The 24,357-nt window shown below is 33.4% G+C and overlaps 1 protein-coding gene and 2 long non-coding RNA genes across 9 annotated transcripts; 2 read left to right on the top strand and 1 right to left on the bottom strand.

Annotated features, from left to right (window-relative positions):
• Positions 1-647: 647 nt before the first annotated feature.
• Positions 648-4,538, bottom strand: LOC141704504 (uncharacterized). Of its 6 annotated transcripts, XR_012567970.1 has the most exons (6): positions 4,412-4,538; positions 3,445-3,841; positions 2,948-3,281; positions 1,506-1,556; positions 1,228-1,320; positions 648-887 (listed from the first exon to the last, which is right to left on the bottom strand). It is a non-coding gene; the product is annotated as an uncharacterized LOC141704504 (long non-coding RNA). The 6 variants fall into 6 exon arrangements; XR_012567967.1 differs by having other exon boundaries at positions 2,948-3,841; XR_012567969.1 differs by lacking the exon at positions 3,445-3,841 and having other exon boundaries at positions 4,412-4,527.
• An 11,784-nt stretch (positions 4,539-16,322) lies between these two features.
• Positions 16,323-22,091, top strand: LOC141704505 (uncharacterized). 2 transcript variants are annotated; one of them, XM_074507757.1, is made up of 4 exons: positions 17,378-17,509; positions 17,998-20,044; positions 20,246-20,413; positions 21,112-22,091. In XM_074507757.1, exons 2-4 carry the CDS (start codon positions 19,604-19,606, stop codon positions 21,934-21,936), a joined length of 1,434 nt encoding a protein of 477 aa, XP_074363858.1. In that variant the 5' UTR covers positions 17,378-17,509; positions 17,998-19,603; the 3' UTR covers positions 21,937-22,091. The 2 variants fall into 2 exon arrangements, with proteins under 2 accessions (XP_074363857.1, XP_074363858.1); XM_074507756.1 differs by lacking the exon at positions 17,998-20,044 and having other exon boundaries at positions 16,323-17,509.
• Positions 22,092-23,445: 1,354 nt separating this feature from the next.
• On the top strand, positions 23,446-24,031 carry LOC141704508 (uncharacterized). Its single transcript, XR_012567977.1, has 2 exons — positions 23,446-23,586; positions 23,736-24,031. It is a non-coding gene; the product is annotated as an uncharacterized LOC141704508 (long non-coding RNA).
• The last annotated feature ends 326 nt before the right edge of the window (positions 24,032-24,357 follow it).

Below are 24,357 nucleotides of genomic sequence, written 5' to 3'. Positions count from 1 at the left end.
AATTTTTCACTTCTGGAATTCTCCAATTGGAATTTGTTTTGTCGGGACATCATCCCTGAACCAGCTCGCTTCATCATCTTGGTTTTCAACAACTGGAAACCTCCTACATGTGCAAACTGCCCATTTATGTCATCTTCACTTGGACTATTCTCGGCGCACTAGTACAAAATGGGCTTTTAGTGTCGGTCAAAATAGGCATGAGGCGTCGGTCATTGGGCGTAGTCTATGTAGGGGACGCTATAGGTATAGTCCTGTAGCATCGGTTAACAGGGCGACGCTGATAGTACATAGGTGTCGGCTGACAACCGACGCATTAGTACACTAAACCGATGCCAAAATTGTGTTTTACAGCGTCCGCGTTTGGAAAAGCCGTGGCATAAAGTATAGGTTTGTAGCGTCGGTTCTGAAAAATGCCGCCGCATATAGTGTTGTTTTTTTAGCATCGATCAGAGAAATGTCGTTGCAGATAGTGTAAGTTTATAATGTCGGTTATTAAGAAAAACTGTCGCATAAAGCCCTTTATTTTTTCGTCGGACATGTGATAAACCGACACCTAAAGTCAAAAAATGATTTTTCTACCATGTTTTGTTGGTACTAATTAACCAGCTTACAAACAATATTAACAAACACAACCAAAAAAATCAGAATGCAAACTCATTTGAAAGTCAATTAAAAAAAGTTTAAAAGATTTTCTTTTATGTATCTTGTTTAAACTTGGAAATACATTAATTGACAAAACTAAAAAACTACAATTGGAAGAAGTATATTTACAATCTAGTACTTGGTTATCCTGCACTAATTCTAATAAAATTCTTGCTCTTTTTCTTCAATACTCCCCCCGTTCACAAACCGTTTCGTGGCTCTATACCTTGATTCGTGGCAAATCCCTGTAACACAAGAAATATGCAAAAAATTGTTAACCTTAGCAATTGACAATGGTTAAATTTGATAGAAATAATAAATTGTTTTAGGCCATCTGTTTATTTAATTTAAGCAACATAAAACCACTTATAAACAATCTACGATAAAAGTAATATAGCCTCTTAAAGTTTTTTGTTAGTACCGGATTAAATACATTCTATAGTAAAAAAAAATCCCAAAGATCTCGAATCTCATTGATTTCCTTTTTGGTATAACAACTTGAACCGAGACCCTTGTAAAAAAAAGATAATTAGATAAATTAAGAGTTCAATATTTGTAAGACAATATTTTAGTTATCTCTCTTACCACTTTTCAATTCGTGTTAGAAAGCTTGACTATGTCATGCATGTACTTCGTAACAAAAAAACCACACTCTGTATCTTCTTTTTGCTGAGGATACTGCACATAAACAAACAAGAATTAAAACCAACAAAAAAAATTAATATAGAAAATTTAGTTTATACCTAAACATCCATATGATTCCACATAAAGTCTTTTTTTATTATTATTTGGTCCACAAAAAATGTAATTATATTTTTTTAATGGATCTTTCCTTGTGCACACATACTTCCTAGTCAACTTACCCTTGAAATCCTTCCATTCTTCTTACGCGACTCATCAAGTTTTCAATGATTCTGAAAATAACGAAAGAATTACAAATTAATGAGGAGAGTGTTCCATCTAGTTATAACATTTACATATTTACTTAAAATTGAAATCGTGCAATCCCATAAGCAACCTCAAATTTATTGTTCCCTCCTGCTAGATTTACAGATTTTGAGTTTCTTTTGAGAAATATAAACCAAAAGTCGGTGCTCTTACATAACACTGGCATTTCAAAATGCGGAGGCAGGATTATATTTCTGACCCCCGAAAGAATGTCAATGTATTATGTACCTATATTAATGTTCAGTAAAATTTGAACTCAGTACTTCACAGTTCTCATATCGTGTTAGATGACTAATTCTTTTGATTTTTTTTTACAGATCATATACAAGTTGAACTTTGGAATTGTTCTTGCATTTCTGTCTTTGTACTATGTAAGATAATTAATCCGGACACTAATAAGAGATTATAATTAAATAAGATCACTTTTTATAGGAAAATTTGAAGTCTACAAGGAATTGTAAAAGAAAAACAAAAAAGATTAAAAAATTGATAGGTATAGGATTTATAGGCATTTAAAGGACTAATTAAAGCTCCTATCTAGTATATTTCTTCAGCACCCAACCGGTATGATACCACAAAATAATTCAACATTCATTCAAAAGACATACTCTGAAACTATAAATTTTTAAAAATTCATATACGACCTGAAATATATGTAATTTGCACAAGTACTACTTGTAATTCAACAAGACTCTTTCTGTATTACAGGAGCTGACATATTAGAACTAGCAACTATACTAAATTTTTAATCTTTAACAGTTATATAAAATCTATTTATAATGAACATTAAAACCCAATAATTGCTTCAGAATGTAGACTTGAACAAAATTCAGTGTTACTCTTCTCAATTCTTAAATGCAAGTAGATTGTAAAACTGACAAACAAATGAAATTTTAAATGCCAAAAAAAAATAGAAAATGTCTCGTACAAAAAATGAGCCATGTATTACCACTTTGGCTATTTGTCGCTACTGACTAGCTCGGTAAATCTTGAGTTTTTTCTCAAATATTATAATTTTGCACAGAACTAGTAAATGCAGGTGGGAAGATGCATTAACTATTGCATATGAAGTATTAAGATGCCAAAACATGAACAGAGAAATCAATTAGAAGAATTTAGCACCAAAAAAAAGAATCAGTAGAAGAGCAATTTATATAGAAAAATTAGTCAATGTAAGCAACTTATATATATATATATGGAATTATCATTTAAACTAGTAGCAAGTAACATCAATTTTATGATGGAATACCCTACTGTGCAAAACCAAGCTAATGCAAAACCGTGTAATTTAAAAAGATTTAAGGTTCCAGTCAATTTTGCTTTGCGCTTCTAATATCTCACAGTTGTAGTTAGTTACCTAATCTGGTTCAGGCACATTCAGGGTTATCTGAAGAAGAGAAGAAAAGACTATGTTATGCGCTGAATTGCGAGAAGTTATCATCAGAAAGTGCGAGCATCTTGCTAACAACTCCAAATTTTCCTCAAGGTCTGCTATTGAAGCCCTTGCCTCTCAGCAGAACAAGCTTAAAAGTTTGCTTGAAAACATAAATCAACCAAAACCCTTCATTGATTCACCATGTAGTTCAGTAGATACTGTAATTAAGGATAAGAAAGAAGGTTCCTGTGAACAGATTGTGCTCTATGCAGGAAGGCTTGATATATCGAATGAGAACGAGAAGCTCAGAGCAAATCTGCAAGGTATGCAAAGCAGGGTTGTGGAATTGGAAAAAGTATGCAAGAAAATGCAGAACCAGATGTCAAAAATGTTGAAATCAAGAGTATCACGGCAAAGTAATTCTAGATCCTTGCCAAGGATATGTTGACGAGGATACTAGGTAATGTGCACATATATACCTCAACAGTTCCCCTGCATATTCATGTACATAGCAGGAAAACATTGGCGTTTTTGTTCTTGTAGTGATCTTTCATTTTTTTGCCTAATTTTTCATGATCAGTAGAGGTGACGGCTTGAATTGGCTGATAGTAATGCGGTTTTGACAGTATGTACGACAGTGAGAGGAAGAGATTGATCAATTACTACATATATTTGTTCTCTGTTTTTTGCATGTTTAACTAAAGTATATCTGCTCATGCTTTTAGCCTAAATGAATGCCTTGTATGCAATGCCAAGTCCCCTTCCCAGTTGCTCTGTTTGTTTAAATTCCAACCAATTCTGATTGCATCTCAGAGCGTCCGTCGCATATCCATTAAGGCCATATTCTCCGTTTTAAATCCATTAACAGGAGACTACCTGAGTTTGAAATGACTTGATAAATAGCATGTATACAATTATATATGTTGCAAAACATGACCAACGTGGTATCAGCTTACTTTTTTTAGATAAAATGTTTCATCTAGAACATAAATTTGTGAGACAGCATGCCCTGAAGCAAATTCCCTTAAACGCTACTCTTCTAGTTTTCTCAATTTCAGTCAATCGTTCACTTAATTTATCATCAATGCAGCCGTACTAGTCTACTAGACATTTTACACTAGTATAACAGACCAAATTTCTACATAATATTAGTCAATTATAGAAACCAGAGTGTCCCTGGTTCATATAAACATATAAAATTAGACACCCAAACGGCAATATATCAAACACCCATTCATCAGACACATGTTGTAAAACACCCTGCAGTAACAAGGATACGGAAGATACCCTTAAACCAAAATTGTTACACATATGCATATATACATTCAAACCACTAACAAAAGATATACATATACAAATATAAGATTGATTACCTGAAGATTTAACGGTAAGAAAAGCCCTATCTTTGGGCAATGAAATCAATTAATTACTCAAGCAAACAAGTACCTTGAACCCCAATTGAGAAAGTGCAGTAAAACTAGAAAGAATGTGGCAGCGCTGGAGAGTCGCCCCTTGGTAACCACCGATGGCATGTAAATAGAGGGGGAGAGTTAGGGAGTTAACAGCTGTGTTTATTAAAATTTGACATGTATTTTATTATTTTGAGAAGTAAAAATATTTAAAATTTTAATCAAATTACATATGTTTACCGAAACACCAAAAAACTATAAATTATATTAAAATATGTGTGTATATATATTACAAGAATATATATAAATTATATTGTATAAATTACATATCGCATATAATTTATAAATTACAATTACGTAAATTATATAAATAAATATATATATATATATCATATTTAAAAATTTCTTCAACCCGAAAATTATCAAAAATTACATTCCAAACTAGTCTTGCACGATCCTAAATATGCCATATTTTTTTAAGAAAATAACATGGTTAGCTTGATAAATTTCAGATTTTCATAGTAGTTTGATCACGTCCTGCTGATAAAAACATAATTGTACTGGTGCTTCTCGAAAAAAAATCTGAATTTTAAGTGAATTTCAAATAATATGAATAAAAATTTGGATAGAATTATATGTTGAACCGAAAAATTTATCAAATTGTATAGAATTAAATTTCGAATTCTAAATTTTCTTAAAAAATGTCGAATAAAAGTCTAATTTAAAAAAACTCCAAATTAAATAAATCAGAATAGATAGATTAATATTGAAATAATTAAATTACAAATTTTAATATTAAAATAAATTGAAAAAAATCCATTTCGGCTGATTCGCGGGTCTATATATTTTATTTGGCATAGTCCTACTCGATTTTAAGAAAAGTCCAATCCAATTCGAATTTAAAAATATTACATTTCATAAATCTTGGACTCATCCGGTTTTTTGATTTTAAATATTTTGTTTAAACATAAAAGTCTAATGTCAGATTTTTTGTGAAAAAAGTTTTAAAATGATACCTCAAACGCATATATGAAAATAAATGTACTTAACTCAAATTAATTAAATAAATATTTTAGCAATATAAAAATTCAAATTATATTAAAAAAAAGAATAAATGGTAAATGTTTAAAGAGAAAGGAACCTCTGTTTGGCGGGCAAAAGACAGAGGAGTGTGAAAACATTAAGGAATCTTACAGCAGCGTCGGCTTTCTTTGCCCGATGCTTTAAACATAATCTACAGCTTTGGTTCTTCATAGGTGACACCATAAATAATATCTATAATGTCGGTTAGGTGTAGCCGACACCTTAAACAACATCTACAGAGTCGGCATTTTAAAGACCTACGCTATGAAGCGATTTTAGGAGTCGGTTTATGTTTAACCGATGCTATAAAGCATTTTTAGGAGTCGGTTTCTTTTTGACCGATGCCTTTTAGAGCTTATGGCGTCGGTTAATTCTACAACCGATGTACGCGTCGGGCTAAATACAAGCGATGCCTAAAAGCATAATAAGCAACGGTTTCCGGTATAACCGACGCCTAAAGTGCGACACTAAAAATTTATTTTGTATTAGTGGCATGTGAATCATCAAAGTATGTTGGCAGCTTCTTAATAGGATAATAAATATGATTTTCAACAGGATCTTGAATGTAAAACACTTGATGGACTTGTGTTGACATAACAAAAGGGTCATTTTTTTGGCAAGCCCTGTTAAAGTTTACTCGGGTAAAACCTAAATGATCCTTCTCATCAGCATACCAGGTACACCTAAACAAAACCATATTAAAATAGCCCCAGTAGTCAACCTCGATTATTTCCTCAATCGAACCATAATAAGTAACCTCCCCGGTTGTTGGTTTTTGGTCCTTTACACTAGCGAAACTGGTGGTTAAGGCTGTTAGATAAACGCCGCTATTTTGTGTTATGCACTTCTTATCTCTACTTTTCGTATGGAACTTATACCCATTTACTACATATCCTCTGAACCTCTAGCAACTCGTTTAGGACCTATCGCCAACGACGCAATTTCCCTCGAAACATTCAGTTTTTTTCCAATTTCAGTCTTGAACCACTCGCATACTTCATCTATGTGTGTTCTTGCTCTTTTGTACTTGTTCAACTTTGCATTTACGTCAAATAACGAACGATGTTGCCTACAATATATAAATATACAGTATGTTAAATAATTTAAATTAAGTTAGTAATAAATACTTAAATTAACATAATTAAACTAGGATTCTAGGACTTACTCAATTAACGCCTCTACTTCCTTAGCATCATATTTAAACAATCTGTACCGATGAGTCGCAGTCCATACATCATCAGGCAACTGATAAGCTTTCCCTTTCCTGTTCCTCCCTGAAAGAATTGGATATCCACTGGTTTCATGAATTCTGTTTCCTAACTCATTCACTGAACTGATCTCGTTATCGCCTAGAAATCTTGCACAAAATGTTACACATTCATCTGCCAAGTATCTTTCCGCTATTGACCATTCTGGCTGACTCTTATTACGAACATATCGTTTTAATTTACCCAGGTACCTCTCAATTGAGTACATCCGTCTCTGGTGGACTGGACCACCAAGTTCAATTTCATTACATAAATGAACTGGTAAATGCACCATGATGTCGAAGAAGGCAGGTGGGAAATTAATTTCAAGTCGGCATAATATTTCAATAATTTCCTTTTGCAGCTTCTTTACATCATCCACCTCAATTACCTTGGAACATATACCTCTAAAAAAATCACCAAGTCTTATTAATGGAATCGTAACTTCAGGCTTCAATCTTTTTTTCACAGCGATTTGTAACAAGTATTGCATAATGATGTGTGCATCATGACTCTTGTACCCGCAACTTTCCTATCTTGGACACATTTGCTAATATTGGAAGCGAAAATGTGTGGGAATTTCATATTTTTCAAAACTGAACAAAATATGTCTTTTTCTTTATTTGTTATGTCGAAGTTTGCATCCCTGATTTCAAGGTACTTCCCATCAGTAGAGGTGGTCGGGTGCAGGATCTTCCTTATACCCATTTCTTGTAAATCTAGTCGAGCATTTACATGATCTTTTGTCTTACCACTGATATTTAATAAAGTACCGAGAATACTATCTCATATATTCTTTTCTATATGCATGACGTCAAGATTATATCGTATTGAATTTTCACTCCAATAAGGATACTGAAAAAATATCGACTTCTTATTCCAAGGATTAACGTCACAATGGACTTTCCGTTTCCCCTTCACCTTACCAAAAGTATTCTGGTAACCATCCAACAGCCTCTTGATCATTCTTCCTGATAAAACTGCAGGGGCCTGCCCAACCTTAACTTGGCCATTAAATCTTTTTTTATCTGATCTCCACTTATGATTGGAATCTAGGAATCGTCGATGATTCATATAACACACCTTCCTACTATGTTTCAAATAAGTTGACAATGTCTCGTAATTGCATATAGGGCAAGCCAGATATCCTTTAGTACTCCATCCCGATAACATTGTGTAACCAGGGAAGTCGCTTATTGTCCACAATACACTTGCCCTTAATACAAAATTCTGATTTGTCGCTGCATCAAAAGTGGTTACACCTACATCCCATAACTCTTTCAGCTCCTCCACCAAAGGTTGCAAATAGACGTCAATACTATTTCCGGGATCAGTTGGACCTGGTATAAGTGTGGACAGAATTAAATTCTCCGGTTTCATATTTAGCCAGGGAGGTAAGTTGTAGTTCAACACAACAACTGGCCAGGTACTATGACTGCCACTCATTGTACCAAATGGATTGAATCCATCAGAAGTTATACCTAATCTAATGTTTCGATTTTCGGATGAAAAAGTTGGATATTTGGCATCCATTATCTTCCAAGCTACACCATCAGCCGAGTGCCGTAACATTTCGTCCTTCTTTCGATCCACTACATGCCAAGTCATTAATTTTGCGAACTCTTTACACATATACATCCTCTGAAGCCTTGGTTTTAAAGGAAAATATCTCATGACTTTTGTCGGTATCTTGTCCTTCTTATGTTCTTCTTCCGTATCCCTCCACCTAGAGACACCACAAGTTTTGTATGGCACTTCATTCTGATTTTTACCCCAATATAACATGCAGTCATTAGGACATGCATGTATTTTTTTGGTAGTCAAGTTCTAAATCCCTAATTACGTTTTTAGCGGAATTAAATGAAGTAGGTATCTCAATATCAGGAAATGCCTCCTTTAATAACTGTAATATTTCACCAAATGCAGTTTGCGTCACCCCATTAAGACACTTCCAGTGGTACAACCTAACAAAAAAACTTAATCTAGAAAATTTTTTGGAACCAGGATACAAGGGCTGTTTCCCGTCTTCGAAAAGGCGATAAAATTTCCTAGCATCTGAATTAGGTTCCCTATTGGTGTAAGTAAGGGTCAACATCTGATTAAGATCATCTTCAAACCCTATATTTGTTTCGCAATCCCTCACATCAGTATCACCCAAATTCGAGACGTCGTATATCCATTTTACAACATCCAGGGAACATCCAGGGAAGGACCCCTACAAACAAGGTGATTAAAGACATCATCTGGACCCCACCACATCTTACTGTTACAATTACCACAAGGACACTTCAATTCAGCACCGACTGCATATTTAGCCATCGCATTTTTGACGAAATTTTTGACCCCATTAATATACTCGTCACTTGATCTTGGTAGATTTATCCAGATTTCCTCTGCCTCACTCATATTATCTTTAGTTGTTAATTTTATACGTAACAAACATATATACACATATAAATATATTTACACTTACCAATATTATATTATCTAATCATAACAAACTTATAAATCATTCATAATAATTATATCTCTAATTATTTATGAATAAATATCCATAATCTGCAAAAATAATATTGACTAAAATTCTTGTCCGAATAGACTAAGTCATAGGTTCTGCTAACATCGTTTCTTAATTAAACTAGGTTAAGTATATAATGTATATAATATACTAAAATTTTAATAGTCAAGCTCTGTCCGTATAAGTAAACAGAATATAAGACATCAGATTAAACACTTCAAATAAATTTTAAAACAAAACACAAAATATCAAACATCATTAATACAGATGGAAAAAATACATATCATAATCCCAATAAATTGTAAAATATATACAAAGAGCAGAAAGAGTACTACATGTTCTTTACTATATAAAACAGGGCACACATGTTCAAAAAACAGAAAAACGAAAAACATAATCCCCAAAAAATAGGGCACACGTGTAACCCCAAAATTAACAAATCCCCCAAGAATAAACATGGCACACAACAATTAAAATCCCCAACAATTAGGTTTTAACCCCCTCCCAAAATTAACAAATTAACCCCCCCCCAATTAGGGTTTAAACCCCCTCCCAAAATTAAAAAATCAAAAACCCCCAAAGATTAGGGTTTGTAAACAAATTATAAAAACCCCAAAAATTAGGGTTTATTAACAAATTAAAATTAAGATTTGCACCTTTAATTAGAGAGGAAGAGCTGCGAAACAGAGAACAAACGGAGACTCGGAGCTTTCAAACGGCGAGAGGAAGAGCTTCTACGAACAAATAGAGACCCGGAGCTTCGATGGCGAGAGAATGTGTTTACATGCAGAGCTTCGATGGCGAGAGGTTGAACGGAGAGGTTGCGAGTGTTTGTGAGAGAGGAAGAGCTTTGACGGCGAGAGGAAGAGTTGAATGGAGAGGTTGAACGGAGAAATTTGTGAGTGAGAGAGTGTTTGTGAGTGAGAGAGTGTGTGAGAGTTTGTGTTTGTGTATTTTAGGACAATGATTTTGTGAGAGTGTTCTGAGCAAACGACTTCGTTCTGTCATAAAATGATGTCGTTTTGTCACTAACTGAGCGGGTCTTTTTTATTTTGTTTAGCGGGCTTGCTATTTTTGTGATGGCGGGCTTTTTGCCCCGCTTTTTTTATACAGTTTTTCATTTATCTAAGGCAACATCACTAAAGATGTTGGCATAGAGAATCTAAGGCAACATAATTGGCAACATTCGACTATGTTGTTGCCATATATCTCCTTTATTCGATTATATTGATATAAGGCAACATTTTTCGTAGCAACATCACTTTTGCGTGTTGGTAAAGTCCATTTATGTGGTAGTGGCAACATTGAATTTATAATATGCAACACCATTTTTCGCTATATGCAACAATAATTTCATAGATTTGCAACGCCTTTCTTTAATTACACCACCATTTTCTATGCACACTGCAACACCATATGAAGTCAAATGCAACACTTGAAACATAAAATTTTGGACATAATTGTTTTGTTTTTATATAATACCTGCCATAAGTGGCATCCAACAAGTCCCGACAAACATCCTACAAAAACAACCCTAAAAAGCATTTAACAAGCTCTAAACATACAAAACTCTAAACATACAAAACTAGTGTAAATCAGGCACAAACACCCAATTCTAACTTAAAAAGATGAAAAGTATGTAAAATCTTTTTTAAAAATAACATAATGTATGTAGCATATGATGCACAACAAAGTTTCTAAAAAGTTGCGCTGCCTTGAGCGAATGGAATACCATTTTCCTCTTGATCACCGGAAAACCTGGGAAATGCGTCTTCAATATTGTCCTGCATTTTTATTAGCAACCATATAAAGTTCAGTGGATAATTGGAGTAAAAATTTTTGGGAAGAAAACAAGAAATTGTAAACTAAATCGAGGAAGTTAGCTTGTAACCTTACTACATATACATATTACTACTGTAAAATTATTTAAGGTTTTTTCTAACGAAAATTAATCCCAATTAAATATAAACAAATATTAATGTTTATACCTACTCGCACTCTGCCTTGAAGAAGTCAAGCAAATCCATCATTGCAACAACATCTAGGTCAAGTGTAACCTCGTCTAACAAAAGAACCTGGGCAAGCATAGGTTCAGATAATAATAATCAAACTTCTGCCGTATAACTTCAATATAGGTCTTCCCTGCAAAACATTAAAATGCATCAGGTGAATAGCTGTCAATACTTTTGAGACACACTTAAATGAAACTTTAAGATGTTCTTTCCCCTGTTATTAATAGTATAAATATATCAAACGGGCTCAAATTAGACCCTAAATCAGTGAGTGGCATTACAACATATTCCAGGAATGACCCTTGCAGATACTTGTTACATGAAAAGTATGCAGGTCAGGCATGACAAGGTCCTTAACCGTGCAGAAAAGATACTGACAATTTATGCCCTTTCTAAGAGCCCCTGAAATACTTACTATTTCTATGAGCTATCCATAAGCTATGATAGTCAGTGAACTCAACAAAGACGAGTGGTTTGCCAAAATTTACCAAGTAATTTTAAAAAGCAGAAAACAATGATGATGGACAACAAATATCACATAAATACAAAGTAAAAAACATTACACCAATACTGTGATTCTTAGTTTCATCATATAAAAAGTATTCAACAATACTACCTGAACATATCATGAACATATCATTAAGGGTAAACAACTTGAAGCGTATAATAACCAAAACTCACATAACTAAAGAGATGAAACATACTAACCCAAAAGCCTAAAATCAAATAAACCTAAATTAGTAAACTCTAATTTACATAAATCAAAAGTACAAAGTTAAATCAAAACCCCGTGTAATTAGAGATTTGTTACCCATACTAAAGAATTAACCAGAGCTTTATTTTTTATGAAAGAAGAAGAAAGAAATTAGAATATAAGAGAAGAGAGAGATAAAAGTAGGAGAAAAACGACGTGAATTAGAGAAAGGGAGAGAGATAAGAAAAGATAAGAAGCTGTGGCGGAGGGGGTAGATGGGAGGAAGGGTTAACGATACAACCTAAACCTAATTATTTAAAATGCAGTCCAGAACTCAAGGCCCAACCCAATACGGCTATACATCATGCGTTTAAATAATGTATGGGCTAGAAGCCTATATCTATACAAAGTCCACCTGGAACCATGTTTAAGGCCCAACCCAACTACAATTACAATATATATTTAATACATATATTTTAAAAATAATATTAAAATATTACCGATTTAATTCTGATTTAACCTTCCGAAAAATCCCCATTCTGGTAAATCGTAAATCGGTAGGTCAACCGATTTAGTACGATTTCTATAAACATGATAAAAATTAATAATGTATTTATTAATTTTGTAAAAATGTATTAATTAATTTTATAACAGCTTGTTTGTTTTTTTGTAAAGATATTTAGTTTAATATATTATATTTCACAATTTTTTCGTAATACTTTATTATTTAAAAAAGTAATTGTTCATTTAAAATATATTATAAAAGAAGTATAATATATAATTAGTTTGATTGTTATACAATTTCACAAAATACGTCTGTAAAATTTAAAAAACAATTGAATATCAGTAAAATCAATTGCTTTTAACATCTGTATGGTTGAATCATCAAAATTTATTTTTTTAAAAAAAATCGAACATTTATTCGGGACAATAGTACAGTTTAGGGGTTATTCTAGTTTTCCTAATTTGATATAAAATCTAATTTTTTTTAAAAAAATTATACATCTCTAAAATTAGTAGGTAACATCATTTGTATGGTTGGATCGTCGAATAAGAATTTTAAAAATATAGAATCACCACTCGGGATAAGACTAGGTAACAAGAACCCGTGTTGACAATAATTTGACTATTATAAAAACACACGATGTAAAATCTAATTTTTTTTTTAAAAAATATAAAAATCTCTAAACTTTGTAGGTAACATCATCCGTATGGTTAGATCGTTGAACAAGAATTTTAAAAAAAATAGAATCACCACTCGGGACAAGACTTGGTTATAGGAACCCGTGTTGACCGTAATTTGACTATTATAAAAACACACGATATAAAATCTAAATTTTTTTTAAAAAAATATACATCTCTAAAATTAGTAGATAACATCATCCGTATGGTTGGATCATTGAACAAGAATTTAAAAAAAAATAGAATCACCACTCGGGACAAGAATTGGTTATAGGAACCCATGTTGATCGTAATTTGACTATTATAAAAACACACGATATAAAATCTAAATTTTTTTTAAAAAAATTATACATCTCTAAAATTAGTATGTAACATCGTCCGTAGGATTGGATCGTTGAACAAGAATTTTAAAAAAATAGAATCACCACTCGGGACAAGACTTGGTTATAGGAACTCGTGATGACCGTAATTTGACAATTATAAAGATACACGATGTAAAATCTAATTTTTTTAAAAAACTTTAGACATCTCTAAAATTAGTAGGTATCATCATCCCTACGGTTGGATCGTTGAACAAAAATTTTAAGAAAATAGAATCATCACTCGAGACAAGACTTGGTTATAGGAACCTGTGTTCACCGTAATTTGACTATTATTAAAACACACACTATAAAATCTAATTTTTTTAAAAAACATTTAGACATCTCTAAATTTAGTAGGTATCATCATCCGTACGGTTGACATCTCTAATACTTATTTTGTCACAATTTCAGACTTTTGGAATCCAGACACTTGGACGTCTGGCATGTCTGACGACACTCCATGCCCGAGTAACAAAGCTTGCTAGTTGAGCATCAGTTTTTAAATGTAACAATTGTAGGCGAATTTGGTGATGCACCAAACTGTCCAGAAATCACCAATGCTTTTAGTTCCTAGCTATTTCAGTTATTTAATTAAGTTTCACTGTTTTGAGTCTGACATACTAAACACAACATGACAAAGACTATTTTTAACCAGGTTCCCGATCGACTATTTCATTCTTGTATTCCCTTAGTTGTATAAAAACAAATTTCAAATATACCTAATCATGTTTCAATGTATGATGTTTTATATATCTGCCTACAAGACACATAATGCATCAATTCTGAACAGATTCTATGCAGTAGATATATACTACTAAATTCTTTATATTGTTGTGGTAATTTCAAGTACTTTAAGTTTTTTAACAGAGAAGGCATCCGTTTAAAATACGCGGGAACTCATAAAGTCCCTAAAAAGTATATTTTCTAAAAGAATATTTAGAATAAGGAATATCTGAAAACTAAATCCAATTTAAAATTAAATCTCAGCGTAAAATAAATAAAGATAACAGGCAACATGTGTATTAGTTCTTGCAGAAATAGTTGATTTTTCAGGAAGCCAAATCACTTCATTAAGAAGCTGAAGAAGAGATCCGTCTACTTTTGGCCTAGAAATTTATAAACTTACACCACCGTCCTCCAGATAATGGTTTAAATTTACCTTTTATTAGGAAACAAAGTAAGTTTGATTAGAGAATCACAAAAGTAAGATATACAATTACCTCAGTCGTAGCAGAGTCGAGAGTAATGATCTTGGCACTACTCATCAATTTTGATAACATGATTACTAAAAGACGATAAGCTACTATCTTCTCTTCCAGTGTCGCCTTATTAAACTGGTTTCTATCCCATACTTTTATAGATACATTGAGAATAACACATCAATATTTAATTTGACCGGAAAGATACAAAGTTTGCAGAGCTTTGGTGCCATGACCATAATTCTACGATGATAACTAGAAGGTGCAAGTAATCTGGTACCAATCTTTAGGCGCGCTAATTGAGGATAAGATATAGTGAAATTGTGTATGATGAACCTTCTTGTTGAATATAACATGACATCCCGCACATTAACAAGTGCACAGAAGACATCATCGATATTCCGAGGTAAACGTACATCATATCCAGTTCTAAATTTAATAAATCTGGAAAATCCCAAACTTCTTGCGGCAACTTGCACCTTTTCTTGTATCCGATCATGACATGCATTTTGTTTACAATGGTCATGTAGTTAGGAATCTGGATTGGAATTAAACCAGGAGTACGGGCTAAAATGCTGAGTACCTGAATCAACTAGTTCTCTATCTTTAAATTATGTCAAAATTAAAACAGAAATACGGGCTAAGATTTACGAATGACATGTATATTAGAGACACAAATTGGGCCATTCTCGTGTTTATATCGGGCATATGAAATGAATAAACTTACAATTCCTATCTAAACAACAAGAATCAAGGATAAATATGAGGTGCTTATTTACGACGCGTATAAACATAGTATACTTCTCCAAGAGTCTTTTCCAGGAAATATACTACAAACTTTGGCAACATACCACATAATTGTATTCTCTTTTCTTGATGATCAAATTGTACATAACTTATAAGTCTTAAGTCGTTATATGTTAATCCGCTCGACTGAAGTATATTATTATTAAATTAAAACTATTGTAAACAGGTTGAATATTTAAGATATCCTGACTCAGTCCAACATGAACATGTGCAGGAACTGGGATTTTAATGTATTATATATAATTCATGATTATATCAGATTTTCATTTTACGCAGATTCTAGATAAAATGTCGTATAGTTGATGAAGAGTGTTTAGAATTTAAACACAATTCTTCACAATCTCATGAATTATGGTGGGATTTCAAAAACCATAAAATACATTGAAAAATGCCGTAAAATCTATCAATTTTTTAAGCCAAAAAAATCCGTCAACATGTGAATACCATCAGATTTTAATGGATTTTAAATAATCCCAATTGAATACCTTCAGATTTTTAAGAATAATTTAAAATCCCGATTGAATACCACCAGATTTTATAGTATAATTTAAAATATTAGTTGAATACCATAAAATTCTGATATATTTTTTAAAATCCCAATTGAATACACCTGGATTTCATGAATAAAAAAAAATCCTATAAAACCCCTTAAAGTTCAATTTTAAAGAAAACTATATATTTAATGTTCAATTTCGAATAGGTTCGGACCGGGTGGGTCGGGTCCGTTTTTGCGATCCCGGACCCAAGCGAACTTTTATATTTTTTTTACTAAAACTAAAAGCCTCAAGTAATATTTTTTTTGCATTTTTAGTACATATTGTGCAATTTTAATTGCGAAGGTTCACCGAAGAGAAACAAAGTAAATTCTGCAAAATGGGGTCTCGAGGAAAAAAGAAACGAAGAATATCACCGGCAGAAATCGGAGAAGAAGACAGAATCAGCCGATTGCCTGATGAACTGATTCATAAAATCTACTCATTTCTGGATGCAAAAGAAGCTGTTCAATCCAGTGCTCTCTCGAAACGATGGGAGCATGTATGGACTAATCTCCCTTTTCTCAATTTCGGTCGGTATGAAAACTCTTCACCTAAAAATGTTTCAAAGTTTATCCGCCATGTTTTGTCTCATCGAAACCATCAATCCAATGTTTTGGAATTGAAGTTTTGTGTTCGCAATAAAGGCTTCTCTAAGGGTTTAGTTGATAAGTTTATTAAGTATGCATTCCATCACAATCTGCAATCCTTGAGTCTTGAATTATTAGATGATCATGAGCCTTTTAAGTTGTCCACTTTCAGCTCTCAGTCTTTAGAAAAACTCACATTGCGAGTAAATCTTGAAGAATGTACACTCGAATCCGATTACTGGGATTTGCCTGTTTTAGCAACTCTACATCTGTGGCATCCACGTTATTCTGAAAAACACAGATTTTTGGATTCGTGGCTTAAAGATTCTTGGTTTACGTGCTTGCCTGAACTAAAAACTCTCTGTCTCTATGATTGGGATTATCCATCTTTTTCTTTCCGTTTGCCTTTTCCAGCTATTAGAACCCTCCATCTGTTCAAGTGTAATATTCCCATGAAAACAGTTTGGAACTTCCCCGCTCTAACAACTATACAACTGGATGATGTATATCTTCCCGAGAATATGAATATGAGTGACATCTTCTCTGCCCTTGTCAATCTACAAAATCTCACATTATATCTAACATCAAATCAGAAATATTATTCCATATCTTGTCCTCCTCAATTGTTGAACCTCACTATCAGAACCATATTCAGATACTATGATTTTGGTTGGAAAAACATTGCGGTTTCAGCACCAAAACTCTGCAACTTCACTTCTTTTGGTATCTTTGCAGCCATAATAGGAGTTCCTGAGTTGGAAAATGTAAATTTAAGGTTGAATGGCTGGTTTCAGGGCGTGGAATCAGCAAAATTAGCAGATAGGAAGCAATATCATCAGCGGCTAGCATATATGCTTTCAGGACTTTGTAATGCTAAGAACCTCACTTTTGACTCGGAGATTATTGAGGTAACGTGATTTATCTTTTCTCTTGAAAATATTAGCAATACCTTTACATCCTTCTCTGACTGAAGATAGTACTGCTATTAAATTGTGTAACTTGAGGCCTTGGTTAAGTTAGTTTCTGACGATGGATATTATATGTTTAAAAATGGAACTTACTGGTAATTTGTCATTAGATCTCCAGAATCTTTCTTCTTCTTGTTTTGCTTTTTATATATTTCTCAATCATCATTATAATTATGAAATTGGAATATTAATAAAACATAAATTTAAAATAATTGTAAAATATCTTATTGAAATTTATACATAAATTAGTGTATTTATGTAGAAGTTAATAATAAATTTATTATTTTTAAGGGTGAATTAGGAAAATATTTTTGCCTACTTAACAGACCGGTTGAAGAATCAGATCTTTATGAATATAGGTTGGGAATGAAATCTCAAAACCACGGATATAGGTGTGATTATTATTAACTGAGTTCAATAATTAGCAGGATCCCATTCCTTACCGGTTTAAAACACAATTCAAAGGACATGTCAAATGGGAAGCCCATTCCTGCTTACCAGGCCCGTTAACCTCCCGCCGAACAAGGGTGAATACCTCTTATTTTCAGCTGAACGTGCACAAAATATCAGTTTCCGTAAGACGTGACCAAAATAACCAGTTGTGTGCATCCGGAGAATGCGAAAGTTCCTGTGCCTTTCAACAACGCGTATAGGCTTGATTGTTTAATTATTTTTTTTATTTTTTTTAAAGAACTCGCATCTAGTAAATGCGTAGTCGGTAAATATGCAGGCATACCATGCGCATATGCTGCTGAATACGCATCATCATAATGCGTAGGTTGATTTCTGTTATTTCTTAATTTGGTATACTAAATGAATATCATCTGGCTGTAAATGCTCTACTCTACCCGCATTGTCTAATTCAAGTTCTCCTAAAGTAAGGCACACAAGTGATACCCAAAATTTATAGCAGCTTTAGAGAACAACCAACTTATTATATTAAAGGACAAAGTGATACAGATGAAGGGAGTGAGAAATCAGGAGGCAAGTATTAATTGAACTTAATATTGGGAGATGCAAAGGATAATACATAGCAGATTGTGGATAAGGATTTTATTAAGTTATGTGACGGAGAGAAGGGAGGCTAGGAAATAGATAAGGGGACGGTGCAAACATGCAATGCACCTAAGCTAGATATAGATATTAGGTGCTGTATATTAGGTCAGTATACACATATACTATATGCGACTACAAAGCGAGAAAAGGGCACTAATCCCGACAATTGTCAATTTGGGCAATTTCTACCTTATTTGGTGAAATTTAAGTCATTTTCTTTCCGAACAACCCCCGATAAATATTAGTTGGAATTAGATCCGAGTACAATTGGTGAAATGGTGTCTCGAGCAAAGAAAAAGGGGAAAATATTAGCACAGGAAATTGGAGATGAAGACCTTTTGAGCAGATTATCAGATGAACTAATTCACAAGGTCCTATCATTCGTAGATGCAAAAGTAGCGGTTCAAACCGGCGCTCTTTCGAGACGATGGAGATTTATTTGGACCACTCTGCCCTTTCTCAATTTCTGTTGGTATGGAAACTCTACATATAAAAATGTTTCTGAATTTATCCGCCATGTTTTGTCTAATCGAGACTATGAATCCTATCTTTCCGAAGTGAAATTTTGTGTTCACAATAATGTGTTAATTAAGGATTTAGTTGATAAGTTTATTGAGTATGCAATCTCACACAATGTGCAATCTTTAACTCTTGATTTGTTAGATGATCATAAGCCTTATAAGTTGTCCACCTTTAGCTCTCAGTCGTTAGAGAAACTCACATTGCGAGTCAATCTTGAAGAATGTGCACTCGAATCGGATTGCTGTGATTTGCCTGCCTTAACAACTCTCCACCTGTGGAGTCCTGGTTACTCTATAAAAGATAATTTTTTCGGGTTCATGGATTAAGGATTTATGGTTTACATGCTTGCCTGCCCTGAGAACTCTGTGTCTTCGTGATTGGATTTTATCAGATTCATTTTTTTCTTTCAGTTTGCCAGCTATAAAAACCCTCCATCTGTCTAAGTGTGTATCTCCCATGACAAGGGTTTGGAACTTCCCAGCTGTAACAAGTATGCAGCTAGATTATGTATATATTCCCGATAACTTGGGTGACATATTCTCTGCACTTGTCAATCTACAAAATCTCGCATTATTTCTATCACCAGATCAACAATATCATATCATATCTTGTCCTCCTCAAGTGTTGAACCTGACTATTAGAACCAGCTTCTGCCACTGTGCTTTTATTTGTCAAAGCATTATGGTTTCAGCACCAAAGCTCTGCAACTTCACTTCTTTTGGTATCTTTGCAGCCGCAATTGGAGTTCCTGAGTTGGAAAACGTAAATATAAGGTTAAATGGTTGGTTTCAGGGCCTGAAATTAGCAGATAGGGAACAATATCATCAGCGGCTAACATATATGCTTTCAGGTCTTGGTAATGCCAAAAACCTCACTTTTGACTCGGAGATTATTGAGGTAACTTGATTTATCTTGTCGATTGAAATATAAGCAATACCTTTAAGTCATCTGACTGAAAATAGTACTGCTATTAAATTGTGTAACTTGCGGCCTTGGTTAAATTAGGTTCAACTTGCAGGTAATCTTTCATGGATCTCTATTTTTTTTCTTTTGTGCTGTTTTATATTCAATCTTCTCTTTTTTTTTTTGTGGTTGTAGGCACTCAATGACATTTCCAACCTTCTTGTAAGTTTGCCTTCTCCATTTTGTAAGTTACAGTATGTGAAGTTACCGAGGGGATTCAAAGAATCAAGTATATCCAGTGCTCTGAGAAGCTATTTACTTGGTGGCTCTCCTAAAGCTACCATCGTCAAAGAATTGCCTCAGGTATTTAATGAATCCATATTAATCTTGATAATACAATGTATTTTCTGTCTAATCTCTTGTAAAAGATAAATATATCATATTTTCATTATGAAATACGTACATCTTTTTCAACTTATGTTATTGTGACAAAAAACCAATGTCATCTCTTCTATATGCTAGGTTAGACGGAGGTAGTTCAACGTTTTTTATATTTTAAAGGCTTAATGACCTTTTAAGCCTTATGGTTTGCACCAATATCATCTCTTCTTGTAAATCAACTGTTGAAGCCATGTCAATGTGCTGGATTGTATTCTGCAATTTTAATGCTAGACTCCAGTGGAGTCAAATTTAATTTATCAGTATCTAGAATGCATTACAGTTCAAATTCCTTGAATTAATCTTGTTTAGTGTGAACCGATTGATACACACCTGGAAGAATCAGATCGAGGTGACCAACAATTTTAGTTCACAACCTACTTTACCTTTTTTTATTAATTTACACCAAAATCTTTTCTCATAAACAATTGGGTCGGTGGGAGTACTATTCAGTCAGATGCTTTCACTATGTTATGCACACCACCTCTATACTGTGTACTGTGACTACTGTCCTGATCATTTGTCTGATAATTTAGTTAGTACCGAATATATCAAATTGATAATCTTTTCTCATGTCAGTTAATTACCGTGAGATATATCATCGTTTTTTGTTTTTTTTTCAGCACACAATTCCTCTAAGTGTAGCAGTTTCCATCAGAGATCAACATGTTGCACTACAAGAGCCCTTGGCTGCTCCAATAAACGAGCTGGTTGATACTCAATATGTTTATCAATCTCTGAGTGTTGACACTGTAAACAGGTATGTGCAAGAAGAGCACAGTGTGGAAGATACTATGGTAGATGCTGACAGAGTCGGACATGATATTGATTCTTTAGTGGAAAGGACAGACAAAGATCAAGTGAGCTCTTTGAGGGGGGGAAGAGATTCTGGGTTATGGCGGAGCCACGAGGTTAATTCCGAGTTTGTATGCCTGCTCGATCGCATTATGCAAAACTACCCGGAAACCTTTGAGCACTTTACCACAAAAAACAAGAAGTTATGTTCAATGAATCTGAATGTTTTATGCACCTCACTGAATGACTTTATCAAAGTATCTATCACTGATGTCGATTGCGAGATGATTGCTGGGTACAGGGATGTATTTTCCTACTTGCAGAATCAGGGACTCAACGTGAGCTGGGTGGTGAACCGCCTGAACTATATAGAACATCTCCGGTTTTCAAAGCCTCTGGTTAATGAGCTTCACTCAATTGATTGTCATATTGAGGATGCTAAAACTAAACTGCAAGAGCTGCAGGATCAAGTCAATAATGTCAAAATTAAACTACAAGATCTGGAAACTCGTGTTGATGATGCCAAATCTAAACTGCAAGATTTGCAGACTCTTCGCACGGAGAAGTTGACGGAAATCGAGAAAGCTTTTGGAACTTTGGGTACTAACATTGCTGTTGGTTTCATCGGAGATGATATACTGCCTAATTCTTAACTTCATGGTTTAGTTTTAAGTTTTAAAAGTTGTTTGGATGCCTTGGAATATTGTCAATTGTCGATCCCTGAACTCCGTAGTACTTCCAAAGCATTATGCTTATTATCATACTGTTTTCGTGTTTCCTTATAAACCATTCATCATTGAACTGCTTATTTGCTTGTTTTGTGTCGTGTATGATGCTTATTTGCTTATTTGCATGTGATCTACTCTCTCCGCCGATGCTTATTTGCTTATTTGCATGTGATCTACTCTCTCCGCCCCTCAATTTTTTTACATGGGGATAGGGATTCGACACGCACTTTAATGCTCTTATTAAATATAGTTATTTAAAAAAAAATCTTCTAAATAAAAGTATGATGTTCAAATTTTTATAAAAATAAATTAAAAATAAATTACACATATATATTTTATAATTGCCTTAAAATACGTGTCAAGTATGTAAAAAAACTGTAAAGAAATGAGTGGCAGGAAAATAATATCATTTATGTCATCTCATTTCATAGAGATTATCGAAATCCTCAGAGCTTTCCATTAGGCTGTATTTGGATGCAGGTTGAGCCGGGTAGGTTGGGCAGTTTATTAAAACAATGGTTGAATTTTGTGTGAGTTCATCAAGAATCGAAAGGGGTTAATTTGTAATAGAAAAAATTGAACTTTTCTAACACCCCAAAGTTTATTAAAACAAGGGTTTAATTTTGTGAGGGTTCATTAAGGATTGAAAGGGGTTAATTTGTAATACAAAAATTGAACTTTTCCAACACCTCAATTTGGGGTGTTGACAACTTAGTTTTTTTTATTCATCTTCTCTCTTTCATTCTCTGTCTGTATTAATTTTTTTTCATTTTTTTAAATTTTTTAAAAAAATATTTTTAAATTTATTTAATTTTTTAGATAAATTTAAAAACATTCACTAATTTTTTCATATATAATTTTTTTTGAATCAATATATAATTTATAAATTATAAAAACTAAACTTACTCCAACTCCAAACCAAATATTTCAAAGGGTTCAACCCTTATTAACTCCCAGCTACATTTTAAGGATTCAATCTAACCTAACCCCAACCTACGTCAACCCAACCCAATCCCTCCCTTTTCAACCCCCAATGCAAACAAGGACTTAGAAGCAAGATACTCTGCGCAACTACAGTTACAAATGGAATGAGACAACAATGAAAAGCTTTTCGCTTTTTGTTTGCACAGTTTTTTTTCTTAAAATTTCATTTTTATTAAAATATTAATAACAATCACTTTACATGAACAGAAAAATAATATATTTTATTTCAAATCAGGTTCTAACAAAAGTAAGTAAGAATACTAGTAAAACAAACCAAAATCATTTTAATTTCTCCTTCATAATTACTTGTCCAATTTAACTTTTACCCATATTTTAAGATATATTGACTGTATAGTTTCGCTAATTATATTTAAAATTTTGTTTTGTGAAAAAAAATAAAATTTTCCTTAAAATTTTAAAAAATAATTAACAAAACTAGTACAGCTCATACATCAAATCAAATCCCGATATCCAATCCAGGTCCATTAGCCGAAGCCTAAATTCAATTAGACCCCGACCCGAACCCGTTTTAAAAAATCCAACTCAACGCCGGCGACAAAACACACCGGAACAAGAATTCGATATACAAAGGTATGAGATTCTTTATTACTCTACTTTTTCTTATCATTTATAAGTATTTATATCTATTCTGTTACTTAATTGTTGAATTAGAACTGATATTGGCTCAATTATTTGATTTAATTGATTTTTGTGACGTTGTAATTGTTGAATTGAAGTAGGTCGTGGTTGTTGTTTTTTGGGATATATGGAGATGGATAAAGCTGAGCAGCCGATTTTTCTCGACCGTGCGTCTCGAAAAACTAGAGGGAAAAGGTATGAATGGAAGTTGTTGAATGTTTTTGTTTGGAATGCTGCTTGTGTACTTTTATGTAAATTGTAATTGTTATAGTTTGCGGAGTATTGAATTGTGGTGTTTTGGAAGATACCGAGATATGTCATAGGATAAACATGTGAATTCGGGTATTACATTTTTGTGCATTTAGTTAATGAATCAAAAGAATGACATTTTGGAAGATGTGACATTTGTCGTAGGGGTAAATTTTGATTTCATATGTTAGGTGTTGTAGATGTGACATTTGTCATAGGGGTGCGTGATTGGTGCCACAGTATAGAAGAGGTGTGGTTTTGTTTTAAACAAAATGAAGTTTTAAGAATATACTGAACTCTACTTTTCCCAGTAGGTTATTTTCTCAAAATCATTTGCCCGTCGTTTAGTTTTGTTCTTCAAAAGCATACCTACTGGCTACTCACTCGGAAAACACAGACACGCCCGTTTACTGGTCATTGCCTTGCGTCCATCCCCTCCATTCTAGATGCTATTGTGCATGGAAAGTCATCTTC

This window comes from Apium graveolens, unplaced genomic scaffold (assembly GCF_009905375.1).
Source record: "Apium graveolens cultivar Ventura unplaced genomic scaffold, ASM990537v1 ctg793, whole genome shotgun sequence".
Taxonomy (NCBI): Eukaryota; Viridiplantae; Streptophyta; class Magnoliopsida; order Apiales; family Apiaceae; genus Apium; species Apium graveolens.
This window is presented reverse-complemented; position numbering and strand designations above follow the sequence as displayed.

What these genes read in the sequence shown, in the direction of transcription:
- LOC141704505 (XM_074507756.1), top strand. Translation starts at nt 16,352, where the DNA reads ATGGGGTCTCGAGGAAAAAAGAAACGAAGAATATCACCGGCAGAAATC. An exon ending in TTGACTCGGAGATTATTGAG is followed by an intron (nt 17,510 to 20,245) that starts GTAACGTGATTT and finishes TTGTGGTTGTAG; the next exon opens with GCACTCAATGACATTTCCAA. An exon ending in TCGTCAAAGAATTGCCTCAG is followed by an intron (nt 20,414 to 21,111) that starts GTATTTAATGAA and finishes TTTTTTTTTCAG; the next exon opens with CACACAATTCCTCTAAGTGT.